The sequence below is a fragment of the Prunus dulcis genome, chromosome 3 (assembly GCF_902201215.1).
Source record: "Prunus dulcis chromosome 3, ALMONDv2, whole genome shotgun sequence".
Lineage (NCBI taxonomy): Eukaryota > Viridiplantae > Streptophyta > Magnoliopsida > Rosales > Rosaceae > Prunus > Prunus dulcis.
Window position 1 is genome coordinate 10,783,119 of NC_047652.1, and position 12,562 is coordinate 10,795,680.

Below are 12,562 nucleotides of genomic sequence, written 5' to 3' on the forward strand. Positions count from 1 at the left end.
TCCTAGTATGATAGCTTGTTCCAACAAAGTTCTGTCCAGGGTGATTATGACCATTCCTGCCCTTGCTCCTTTGTGATTTGATGCTCCGTCTACATGCAGCTGCCACATGTTGTTAGGTAGGTTTGAATCGGTGGGGGAGGTGTCGTCTCCTTTTTCCTTGCTTTTTGTGACCATCTTCTTTTCTTCTGCTGTCAGAGTAAACTCTACAACAAAATCTGCTAAAGCTTGGGCTTTTATAACAGTCTTTGGCCGGTAGAGGAGGTCGTATTGACTGAGTTCGATAGCCCATTTCATGAGTCACTAACAAGCGTCGGGGCTATGGAGGATCAATCTCAAAGGAAATTCTATCATGACAATTATCCAATGTGCTTGATAGTAGGGCCTTAGTTTTCTCTCGAAAACTACAAGCGAAAAAATGAGCTTCTCCATTTTCGGATAGCGAGTCTCTATATCGAGGAGAGCTTTTGATGTGTAGAATATCGGATGTTGTGCCCCTAGCTTTTCTTGGATGAGAGCTGAGCTGACAGCCAAGTCGGACACCTCTAGGTAGATGTACAAGTCTTTGCTTGGTATCGTTTTTGAGAGTAAGGGAGGTGAAGTGAGGTAGGCTTTCAAGTTTTGAAAAGCTACTTCACTCTCGTTATCCCACTTGTCTTTGTGTCCTTTCTTCAAGGCTTTGAAGAATGGCCTGCACTTGTCGGTAAATCTTGAGAGAAATAGGTTGAGAGCTGCCACACTACCCGTTAGACTTTGTATCTCCTTTGTTGTGGCAGGTGACTTCATATTGAGTATAGCCTTGATTTAATTTGGATGTGCCTCAATTCCTCTTTGGGTGACTAAGTATCTAAGGAATTGGCCGGACGAGACTCCAAATGTGCATTTGCTTGGGTTCAACTTCATGTTGTATTTTCAGAGTAGGTTGAATGCCTCGGCAAGGTTCTTGATGTGGTCTGCTCGCTCGGGAGCTTTGACTAGCATGTCGTCTAAGTAGACCTCTATAGTCTTGTCGATTTGCTCCTTGAAAATTTTGTTTACTAGCCCTTGGTAGGTTGCTCCGGCGTTCTTCAATCCAAAGGGCATGACTTTGTAGCAGTATGTACCTTTTTCGATGATGAAGGAGGTCTTTGCCTTGTCATCTCCATGCATCATGATTTGGTTGTAATCGGAGTAGGCGTCCTTGAAGCTTAGCAGTTGATTGAGGGAAGTTGAATCGACAAGCTGATCAATTCTTGGTAGTGGAAAGTTGTCTTTAGGGCATGCGTTGTTGAGGTCGGTGTAGTCGACGCATACTCTCCACAGGCCTTTATCTTTCTTTGCTACTAGAACAACGTTCGCCAGCCATTCTGCGTAGGAGACTTCTTCAATGAAACTGACAACTAGGAGTTTGTCGATCTCGGCTTCAATGATGGCAACCCACTCAGAGGCGAAGTTATGTCTTTTCTGCGCTACGGGCTTGATAGCTGGGTTAACGTGTAGGCGATGGTAGATTATCTGGGGATCGATGCCAGGCATGTCGGATGACCCTATGCAAATACGTCTTTGTTGTTCTGGAGGAAGGCTACAAGCTCTGTCTTTTTCTCCTAGCTTAGGCGCGAGTTGATCCGCACTTTTTTCTCTGGCTTATCAGAATCAAGGGGTACTAGCTCGACGTCCTCTTCGGGCTTTCATCCTTCTTCAGGAGAGACCTCCGAACGGATTCCCTCGACTTGGTCCGATTCTTTGATTGCTATTAGGGAGTAGTTATTCCTTTTCCTTTCTGGTCTACTCGGCCATTAGGAGCGGGATCTGTTTTCTCCTCGCTTGTTCTACTCCCTTCAGATCTGCCTGATTCTAAGGGAGAAACTGTGTTTGCTTGCTTCTCTTCAGCCCTTGAGCTGAGCATTTCCTCGCCATTGCCTGATCGCTGTTGATTTAGCCGATACCGCCCCTAGTGATTGGGTAGCGGATCTTCTGATGTGTGGCGGAGGTGATGGCATTGATCTTTCCGATCCATGGTCTGCCCAAAATGCCATTGTAGGGTGAGACTTCATCAATGACCATGAATGTTTGCGAGTTGATTACAGGTGGGGAGTAGACATCGAGATCTATTGTGCCCATGCTAACCGTTGTTGCTCTATTAAAGCCAGTTAAAGACTTGGCTAATTTATTGATCTTTGTCTCTAAGCCCATCTATTGGATGACTGCCTGTTGTAGGATGTTGGCTGCACTGCCAGTTGTAGGATGTTAGCTGCACTGCCCTCGACTGCATGGATTCGGTTGATCATGGCAGAGCAATTTGAATGTTGATGACAAGGGCGTCATTGTGTGGTAGATGAAGGCCGATTAGATCTTTCTTTTTGAAGCCTATCATGGGATCGTCTTCAACTAGTGGGAGATTAATGGAGACCTGGGAGATCATGGTGGCCTGTTTGATCTTTCTCTTCTTTTCTTTGTTGGTCAGTCCGGACTCCTCGGAGTCAGCTAGGATTATGTTAATCCTTATGACCTTCTAGGGTGGCTCCTTGGCGGTATCGCGGTCCTCAATTTACTAGATGGCCTGCTTCTCGATAAACTCCGTGCAGTGACCTTCTCTCACGAGTTCTTCGAGGTGCGCTTTCCAAGAAAAGCAATTATTCTTATTGTGCCCGTGTGTGGCATGGAAAGCACAATACTTTCTGGTATCCCTCTTATCCGGATCTCCTTTTAAGGGTGGCGGCCTTTTTACCCAAGGTTTGTCCTTCACTTGGGCTAAAATTTGATGTATAGGGATGGAGAACTTGGTGTAGTTCTCCTTTGCCGTGGCTTCTCCTTGTGTGCGCAACCTGCATTTGTCTTTGTCCCTGCTGCCAAGCCTGTTGTTCTTTGGTATGCCCACTTAGTCGGCCGATCTTCCTGCTCAGTGGACTTCTTCACGGCGATTCGATCGTCATCCCAGAGTACATAGCGTTCTGCGGTCACGAAGACCTCTGCCAAAGTCTGGCTGGGAGTGATAGTCAACTCACGGTGTAAGTCATGTTCTGTTGGAAGACCTTTCTTGAATGCAGAGGATGTGATTTGGTCATTGCACCGTACGATTTTGGCCTTTTCTATTTTTCACCTTTTGATGTAATCTCAAAGGGATTCATCGGACTTCCTGTGCAGGTTGAACAGATGGTCAGGGTTCTTCTTGATCGTCTAATAAGAAGTGTATTCTTTAGTGAAGACGTAAGTAAGCTCTTTGAAGCTGCTGATCGACCCGGATGGCAGGGTATGAAACCAGTCCTAAGCTACTCCTCGTAAAGTCATTGCAAACACTTTGCACATTAGAGCGTCTTCGGCTTTGTAGAGGATCATAAGGCTCTTGAAATGCTTCAGATGGCTTTCGGATCGGAATCGCCTTTGAAGCATGTGAAAGAGGGCGTTGAGAATCGTTTCGGGGGAGCAGCCTGCTCAATTTCAGAGGTGAAAAGTGAGGAGTTTTCTCGGTCTACCTCCACGCGTAGTGGATCTTCGAAGTTTCCGACAATCTTTAAGTCTCGAAGTCAATTATTTAGAAGCTTCTCAACTTCTTCCTTACGATTTAGACAAGGCTGATTAACTTCCTCGTTGGTTTGCAAGGGTCGACCTTCTCTGCTGCGCTGCTTAGGCGGTGTGTTGGTGGACTGCGCTTGAGAATTGGTTCTTCGAGAGCTAGCAGCGGAGCATCTTCCTTCACGGTCCTCATTGTGAGGGTTATCAAGTTGACCTACTTGGGGGCCTAGCCTTTCGTTAATATTTCTTCTCGATCCTCGTCGTGATGGCTGTCTAGTGGACCTCCCTGGGAGCCTAGCCTTTCATGAATGTTTCCCTGTGGGCCTAGGCGAGCGTGGATGTCAGTTCTTAGGCCCAGCCTATGGTGCACGTTGGTCCTTAAATGCAATCTGGATGGGAGACTTCGTCTACTCTGAGTGTGGCTTGCAGATGCTTGCGACATGTCGGCAAGCTGATCGCTTGTTGTGCATCTCCTTGTCTGCTTTCTCCTACTCGACCTGCTCAGTTCCCACAGAACTACCTATCGGCGCATTCGTTCATCCTTCTCTCTTCGCCCTGTTGTCCAAGGCCAAGTTTATTTGGTTGAGGAGCTGCCTCATCAAATTGTTTTGGTCGTCCATTCTTTAAGTCAGCTGGTCAACTCTCAGATTAAGGTCTACTTTACTTAGGGGATCGGGAGGAGAGAAATGTGTGGAGCCTAATTGCACACGAGCTAGGGTTTCATTGGATGTGTACGTGGGAGCGTGCATGAGCGTGGAGCCAATGGAGGGAATGCTTGAAGTTGTTCCAAAATTGGGCCAAAGTCGGCGATGGTAGTGAGCCCACCTTGATGTGAGGTTCCACCACGCTCAACAGCGGTGCTATGAAGGTGGCTAGATTGTAATAACCCAAACCAAAATATCTAAAAATTAGGATTAATTTATTCTAGCAAAAAGACGAGTTTGCCCTCGCATTATTTAATAGGGAAAAATTTGACTTTTTGATCGAGAAGGAATTTGGCAATTCCGCTTACGCCGTTGCGTAGAGCACGGCGAAATGAGTTCGTAGACACGGAGTAGACTTGAATCGGAGTTGTAACGAAGAAAATACGATCAAAATACCGCGAAGGGCAAAACGGTAATTTGGACAAAAAGTCAGATTTTTATCTCTTTTCTCCTTTCTCTCCCCTCATTTCTCTCTCCTCTCTCTCTCTCCTCCCTCTCGTCGCGCCAGCGACCTTCACCCATTCCCGTCGCCACACCGGCAAGGGTACCAACCTGACCGCGACACCCCAGCCGTCCTTCCCCGACCCGTCGCCGCCCTTGCCTCGGCCGGAGCTCGCCGGAAACTGGAGTTTTCCGCCGGTTTTCAGTCGAAACTTCAAGCTCCTCGATCTCCCTCGTTTCTCAACCAAATCGTTCGAGTAAGGTATGGTTTCTCACCTATTTTTCGTGCTCTAACTGATGGTTGGATGGGTTTCGATCGATTTTACCTCTAGATCACTCGATTTTTCAATTTGAATACCGGCCGAACTTCGGCCACTGTGATCGGCCATTTTCGGCCACTTTTTGGGGTATGTTGAAGAACAAAAGTGACTCCAAATGGGGTGTTTTACCTAGGATAGGAGTTTGGAGTCCTGGTTTCGAGTTTTTCCGGCGAGCCGTTATCGCTTTGGACACCCAAACTGCCCGCGCATGTGGCGGTGCGTGGGTGAGGGTAGTGTAGTGACTCTACGGAGTTTTGCGATCCTCGTGTTGTCACGAGGGCGTAGGATTTCGCAAATCTCGATTTGGAGTCTGTTTGAGCCCCGAACAGATTTTCCATATTGCTCGATCCTTGGGTACAGTGTCGTCGAGTCGTTGAATCGCACTCAATTTTGGATATGTCATACTACATGATTTTTGGATCGTGTAGGATTCGACGGATTGCGAATCGGAGTCTCGGATACTCCGAAATCGCGAACCCTGGGGCTAGGGTTTGTTTTTTAAGCGATAACGCGATTTTGGCTAATCCAACCATCCGTTTCGGACCAAACTCGCGGAACATGGTTCTTTCTCTGTGAGGAACCTTTAGAGAATCCCAGATTGGCCATCGGAGATCGTGGACCCCACAGGGTTCCGGATGGGCCGGTCTGGCAGTTTATCGCTTAGTAAAGCTTCGGGTCTTTTAAGACCGTTCTAATTGTCTGAAAAGCTAAAGTGGGCATAGGAGTGACTTTAAAATAAGTGCACGCATTTCTAGGAACCGCGAGCAGGGTGTTTAATTTAATTCTTTTATTAAGCAGTTTTATTAATTTATTATTCTTGGTTAATCAGACACTAGAGGCCCGACTGAGCCACAGGAGGGACCTTCAAAGGGTCCAGCTAGCTAGGACCAGCTGTGAGTGGACTTTTCTTTTCTAAACGATTTTATAATTAAATTTCATATTTGATCTTGAATAAGTGTTATTGCATGTTTTCTGAGTATGAATTGTATCGTAAAATATCGTTATTTTTATGTTACTTAGTTGAGCAGCAGACTTGAGATTTTTAATACAGAAATAGCAGCTTAACTCAGATTTATCAGATTACGGAGAATTATCATATTTTTCTAAAATAGTTATTCTAGAACCACCATGTACCCGCTTTTTATTTGGTGATTACCCTCAGATGGACCGATGTCTACGGACATCCAGTCTGTTTACAGTTCTGTCAATGCACTTGACATTGCCTCACGAGTTTCGGGGACACTCGGACCGTGAGTGCCAGGCCTTGCGGCTCGACAGACTTGGTGTCCCGAGACCTGCCAGGATTTGCGGCTCGGCTGACTCTGTGTCCCCGAGACCTGCCAGGATTGCGGATCAGGCTGACTACGGTCCCATGTATCTTGCCAGAGCGGCTCGAATCGACTTGGTGTCATCGAGACCTGCCGGCGGATCAGGCTGACCATAGTCCCCTGAATCCTGCCAGTTTGCGGCTCGGATAGACTTTGTGTCGCCGAGACCTGCCAGGGGATTTGACGGATGTTACAGGGTACAATTAGGTGGTAGTTTTTAAATGAATTTGAGCATTTTTATGTAGCTATTGCTTTCAATCATTTATATATATGTTTCCTCGATATTCGTGCATGTTTTATATCTTTATACATTTGTTCAGTTATACGAGTGTATTTATAAATATATTTATCCATGTTTATTTGAATACCTCGTGTTGAAATATAGTCGAACCATAGATTTACATCCCTATTTGTTTTAAACGGGGGTTATTATGTTCTAAATTGTTTTTTTTAGAACATTTTTTTTGTCCACTCACATCTTCAAACATGTTTTTCGCCCCCAGGGCGTAGAAGTGCGAAGGAAACCACCCGGGCCACTCCCAGCTTCCACAACACCACCACAAAGTGTAGGACTTCGTTGTAAATTTCTTAAAGTTCTGTAAATTTGTAGAAAGTACTCTGATAACTAGTTGGAACTGAGAACCGGAGTTGAAAACTGTGTAGTTGAGTTATTCTGGCAGTTGGTATGGAATTATCTGTTTGTTTAGCAGGTGGAAGATTTTGGGTTTGAACAAAATATAGAGGAGACTCTGCCGAATTTTCGGCAGGAGTCTAAGGGAAATTTTAAAAGTAATTGTAACGAGAAGGGTAAAAAGGTCATTTGTGCCTGACATGTGCCAGGTGTCGGACACGCATAGGACTTGGCTTGAATTCCAAAGTGGAATTGGGATCGGGTCCTGTCATAGATCCGGTCACAGGGCCTTGAGATGGTACGACGGCAACAGAGGCCTGTGATATGGTCCTCGTTGTGAGTCCGGCAGGTGGCACGGTGGTTCCAATCACATGAGGTGGCTGCTGCGTGTTCATGGCGGCGAGAGGTGGTAGAGCCACCATGTCGATCATAGGATCATGGGAGGAGTAGCTTTGGGCCATCACGGATTGAGCCATCGAGGTGGTCTTGCTCCTCGTGCGCTTGCTTCCAACCATGGTTGTTTGGAAGGCTTCGGTGGATTGGAAAATAGGAGAAACGAATTCCTTGAGCACGCGTTGAGTATAACTCGTGCTCTCAATGAAAGCACCAAATGTTTGTGCAAATAATCTCGCGGGAGAATATTCGCTTCTAGATCCTTCAACCTTCGATCTTCCTTCTCTCTCTTCCTCGTTTCCTATAAAAAAGATTGGAGTAAATAGACCACACCCGTGGGGTGTTGGGCAAAGGCCCTCCGATGCCTAAGTTAGTTCGAATGTTTGTAGGAAAACAATAGCTAAGCAAAGGGTACGGATTTGTATGTAGGATGTGAACCGGACGGCCGAAGCCGTGTGTGATGGCTAGAGCCGTGTGGAGAAAATGTGGAGAATGGAGAGGGAGAGATAGCTTCGGATATTTTTCTCGGGTATTAGGAGTAGGTCGTCTATTTATAGGAGCCTCGGGGCTAGGGTTTCGTAGAGAATATGCTGATTTTATTCTCTACCCAAGTTCGTAGGGATCGAGTCAGACTTGATTATCTCTTTATTGATCTGATTTAATGATATTATCTTCTCTTTATTAGGATAATATCTTAATTAACGATATTATCTTCTCTTTATTAGGATAATATTTGAATTAATGATATTATCTTCTTAAATAAAGATAATATCCTATTAATTAAGATATATATCCCTATTAATTATTTGGCCAGATAAACTGGTTCAATTAATTAATTTAAGACATAATCTTCTTTTCCATGTGGCGTGCCGTGATTGGAAATGAAAATATTTGCTCCCACACTAAGGATATGAGATTGAACTTTGTAGTTCCTGTTTCTGTAGTTTCTTAAAAATGAAATCATCATGTCACTGAAAACAACAGAGTATGATACGTTTGGAATGTTATTCCTTTCTTTTACTTTGTTTTCTGGAATTTAAAATTAGAATGAAATTATCTGTGATTGCATCTTTTATTCCTTAATTATACAAACCTCTGTCTTAACTTGTGTGATGCTGTTTTTAGAATGGAGTGAGGGGACTGATATTGGATGTGTACGATTTCAAGAACGATATCTGGCTTTGCCATTCTTTCCGGGGGCAATGTTTCAGCTTCACTGCATTTAGGTTTTGCCATTTATTTGTTCCTTTTAAAATTTAGGGTAAACTACAGTAAACCCCCCAACCTATAGGGTCATTTACGAGTTCATACCCAAATTTGGGGACATTTATGGGTACATACTCAACGTCACAGAAAACCTACATATTGCCCCCTCCGTTAGTGAGTCCGTCAGGAAGTCTATTATGTGCCTACGTGGCATCTAGCTGGACAATTTTTAAGGGCATTTATGCAGATCAAGTCCCCACTCAGACCTAACCCCCAAATCAAGTCCCCAACAAGTGGTTTACTTTAATTCAAAAAAGAAAAACAGAAAACCCCCAAATGGAGTTCCATATCTAAGCCCCCACTCAGACCTAACCCCCAAATCGATAGAAGTGGATGCCCAGGTTCCAATTCGAAGAAGACAAAGACGACGATGTCGACGAGGTCGATGATGTCTGCAAATCAAAGATGCAAAATGGGCCAGACCATTTGTCACTGCGGCAATCAATGTCATCTAACGACGTCGTGGACTGACAACAACCCTGGGAGAGATTTTGGGGATGCGCCGATTATGGGGTAAGAAGAGGTTGTGCATTCTTTGAATGGTATGATCCATAGGTATGCGAAAGGTCCAAGATTATGATATCTGGAATATTGAAACGATTGTGTAAAGAAGAAGAGGAAAACCGAAAATTGAAAAAAGGGGTTGGAGCTGCCTTGAAAGCACAAAGATTTCTACGAGCAAGTGTTCTAGGTTCTTGGATTTTTTGATTGTGTTGTTGGGAATGCTAGTACTGGAATGGAGAGACTCTGGATCTTCTAAGAATGTGAAATTAGCACTTACATTTTAGGGTCTATACCTTAGAAGAGTTGGGTGATGTTTTTTGTGGTCATTTGTGGGACATTTTGGAAAATCAAAGTGCTTTGTGTATGAAAGGTCTGTTTCTTATAATTTCCCATGTGAAGTTGTATGAAAGATGTTTATGTATGAACAATTGTGAGGCAATTTGGAAATGCAGACTGTTTATGTATGCACAATTGTTAGGGAATTTCCAATTGAACAATTGCTTGAAGGCAAATTCCATTATATTGTGAGTTCAAAATACATACATACTTTTCCAACATTTGCAGCTCAAATTTACAAAATGAACATGAGCACCTAATCTGGAATACAATAAAACAGCTACCAAAAGTAAACTTATCAGGCCACATCACAAAACCAGAAGTTGTACTAGTTCAAAACAAAATGGAATTTGTATAAACTAAGAACTAAGAACTAAGAGCCTATGTTCTCTGTCTCTTGGATGCTCTCAATCCTATTCAAGCAGTTTCAGCTGCATTTGGCTGGGAAGCATTTAGTGCAGCCTTCTTTGCAGCAGCCGCAGCCTTTGCCCTTGCATATGCAAGCTTTCTCCTAACTCTTGCAGCTACTTTTGCTTCATCCTACAGATAAAATACACTTTCAGCTTCAAACAATAAAACAATGAAATTGCTTTTCCATTTTAAAGAAGAAACAACATAACATTTCATCAATAGCCTAGCAATAAATATAGGCACTCACAGCAGCAATTGCAAGGTCTTGGTTAGATATTTTTCTTGGTCTTCCTTTACCCCTTGAAAGGGGTTTTTCCTTTTGAGGTAGATTCCGATGGTGAGTGGTTTTGTTATGGCCAGTTGAGCCACAAATACTACACCTCATTTGCATTCCTTGTCTTCCCAACCATTTTTTCCCAGTCTTATTTATTCTCTCTTCAGCTCCTTTTATCCTCAGCTTTCTAGGTCTTCCAGGTTGTCTAGTGTAGGCTGGTGGCTTTATTGCTGTCTGGTTGGTCTTCTCCCATAGCTGTGATCCATTAATTGGCATAATGAGATTGTTATAGAGGGCCATGTAACTGTCCTTGCTATAGTATGAATGCACATAATCCTCCACAGCTTTACCTCTTTTGTAATGTATGGCAGCAATTCCATGAGCACAAGGAATGCCTAACAAGTCCCACTTTCTGCAAGAACAAGTGTGATTATCCAAATCCACCACATATTGGTCACCTCTTCCTGCATACACTTGATATTTAGGACCACCAGACCACTGCACAGTACAATTACATACTTCTAACTTTTTCTGTTGCACATGGTCAAAAATGTTCTTGCATATTTGATGAGGCCAATTGCTCATCTTGTCCCTTCTCCACTGGATCCTTCTCATCAACAAGCACCTGATCATCTCTAGCATTGTGATAATTGGCATGTCCCTTGCTGTCTTGATACTATTGTTGAAGCTTTCACACAAGTTATTCTGCAGCATATCACACTTAATATGTGTTTTGAAATGAGACTTACTCTATTGTGTTGGTGGCTTCTCAACAAGCCACTCCCATGCATTGCTATCTAAGGTCTTCATTACTTCCATTTGATACTTAAAACAAGGCACATTGGTAGCTCTAGCACATGTCCATAACTGATCCCTCAATACTTTACCTTTATACGTTTTGTTGAAGTTATCCCAAAGGTGCCTCACACAAAATCTTGTCTCAGCATTAGGCACAATGTCTTCAAATGCACCAGGCAGTCCTTTTTGCTTGTTAGATATAAAGGCCCATCCATGAGAATTAACAATGTCCACATCCTTGGCCAATAGATCAATGAAGCATGTCCATGACTCCCTTGTTTCCATCTCAACCACAGCATATGCTAGCACCCAAGTCTCGTTATTGGGATTGATCCTAACTGCTGTAAGCAACTGTCCACCATAAACCCCTTTTAAATGGCAGGCATCTAACCCAATAAAAAGCCTACAGTTCATCTTAAACCCTCTCATTAATTGTTCTAAACAAATGTACAAACGCTTGAAAACAGTTTCACCATCGACAAACTCACACTGCATCTTTGTTGTGGAGCCAAGGTTTTTGTCTTCTAGCTCATGGCAATAATCCCAGAGCATGGTATATTGCTCAGCAACTGATCCTTCAATCATTCTAGATATACCTACTTTAAACTCAGAAGATGCTGCATTCACTATAGACTGTGGAGGTATGGTGGGATTTGACTGAATCCTAGGCAGGAACTTCTCTGGCTTGTGTGTTTTCAACTACTCTGACACAATTGTGATTGGGATTATAGTATTTCACCACCAAGCTTCGATCTGTAGGGTTTTTCCAAGCCACATAAATTTGCCATGGACAGCTCACTGCTTTACAAACTGCCTTCAGCTTATACTTTTCATTCCTGGTGAAAGTGACCTCTTTCCTACTCAACAAGAAATATTCACGAATAGCTTCTCTGAAAACCTTGCAGTCACTGAATATCATTCCAGCATCAAAAACAAGGTTTTGTTTGTCTGTTTCATGGTTATAGTTTGAAAATTTTCCCCCTTGCAACTGTTTCATCATCTTCATCTGAATGAACACTTCTTAACTCATCCTCCACTGCTTGATCCCCCTCTTCCAATCTGGTGTCTTTAAGATCTATGTGGTGAAAATCCGTAGTCTGAGAAGGCTGCTCCTTATTTTGACCAGTCTGTGAAGGTTGGTCTTCATTTTGACCAGTCTGTGAAGGGTGGTCCCCACTTGGACCAGCTTGTGAATGGTGGTCCCCACTTGGACCAGCATGTAAAGGTTGGTCCCCACTTGGACCTTCACCCTCATTAACAACACCACCTTCATTAACAGCACCACCTGCACCCTCATTTATCTCTTCATCTTTAAGAGGCTGAAAAGTATCTTCAACTGGGGCATGGTCTGCAATCCAATGTTGCAAAAATATGGTTTCCTCAGCTATCTCTTCAATGTTTTCCCCCTCATACTCACTATCAACAAAAGTAGATGCATCTGATAAGGATGCATCACTATCTTCCCCTTCTGTTGCACTTGCCATTGCCACACTTTTACCCTTTGAAGACCTAGTAGCCCTTGCCCTCTTTGGTGCCTCAGGTTCAGCCACTTCTTTACCCTTTGAAGACCTTGTAGCCCTTACACTCTTTGGTGGCTCAAGTTCAACCACTTCCTTATCCTTTGAAGACCTTGCAACCTTTACCTTCTTTGCTGCCTTAGCCACTGT

The 12,562-nt window shown here is 43.7% G+C and overlaps 1 protein-coding gene across 1 annotated transcript; it reads right to left on the reverse strand.

Annotated features, from left to right (window-relative positions):
* Window positions 1-9,829: 9,829 nt before the first annotated feature.
* Window positions 9,830-11,814, reverse strand: LOC117621734. Its single transcript, XM_034352288.1, has 4 exons — window positions 11,695-11,814; window positions 10,911-11,594; window positions 10,071-10,802; window positions 9,830-9,952 (listed from the first exon to the last, which is right to left on the reverse strand). The coding sequence occupies exons 1-4, from the start codon at window positions 11,812-11,814 to the stop codon at window positions 9,830-9,832; spliced, it is 1,659 nt and encodes a 552-aa protein (XP_034208179.1).
* Between the last annotated feature and the right edge of the window lie 748 nt (window positions 11,815-12,562).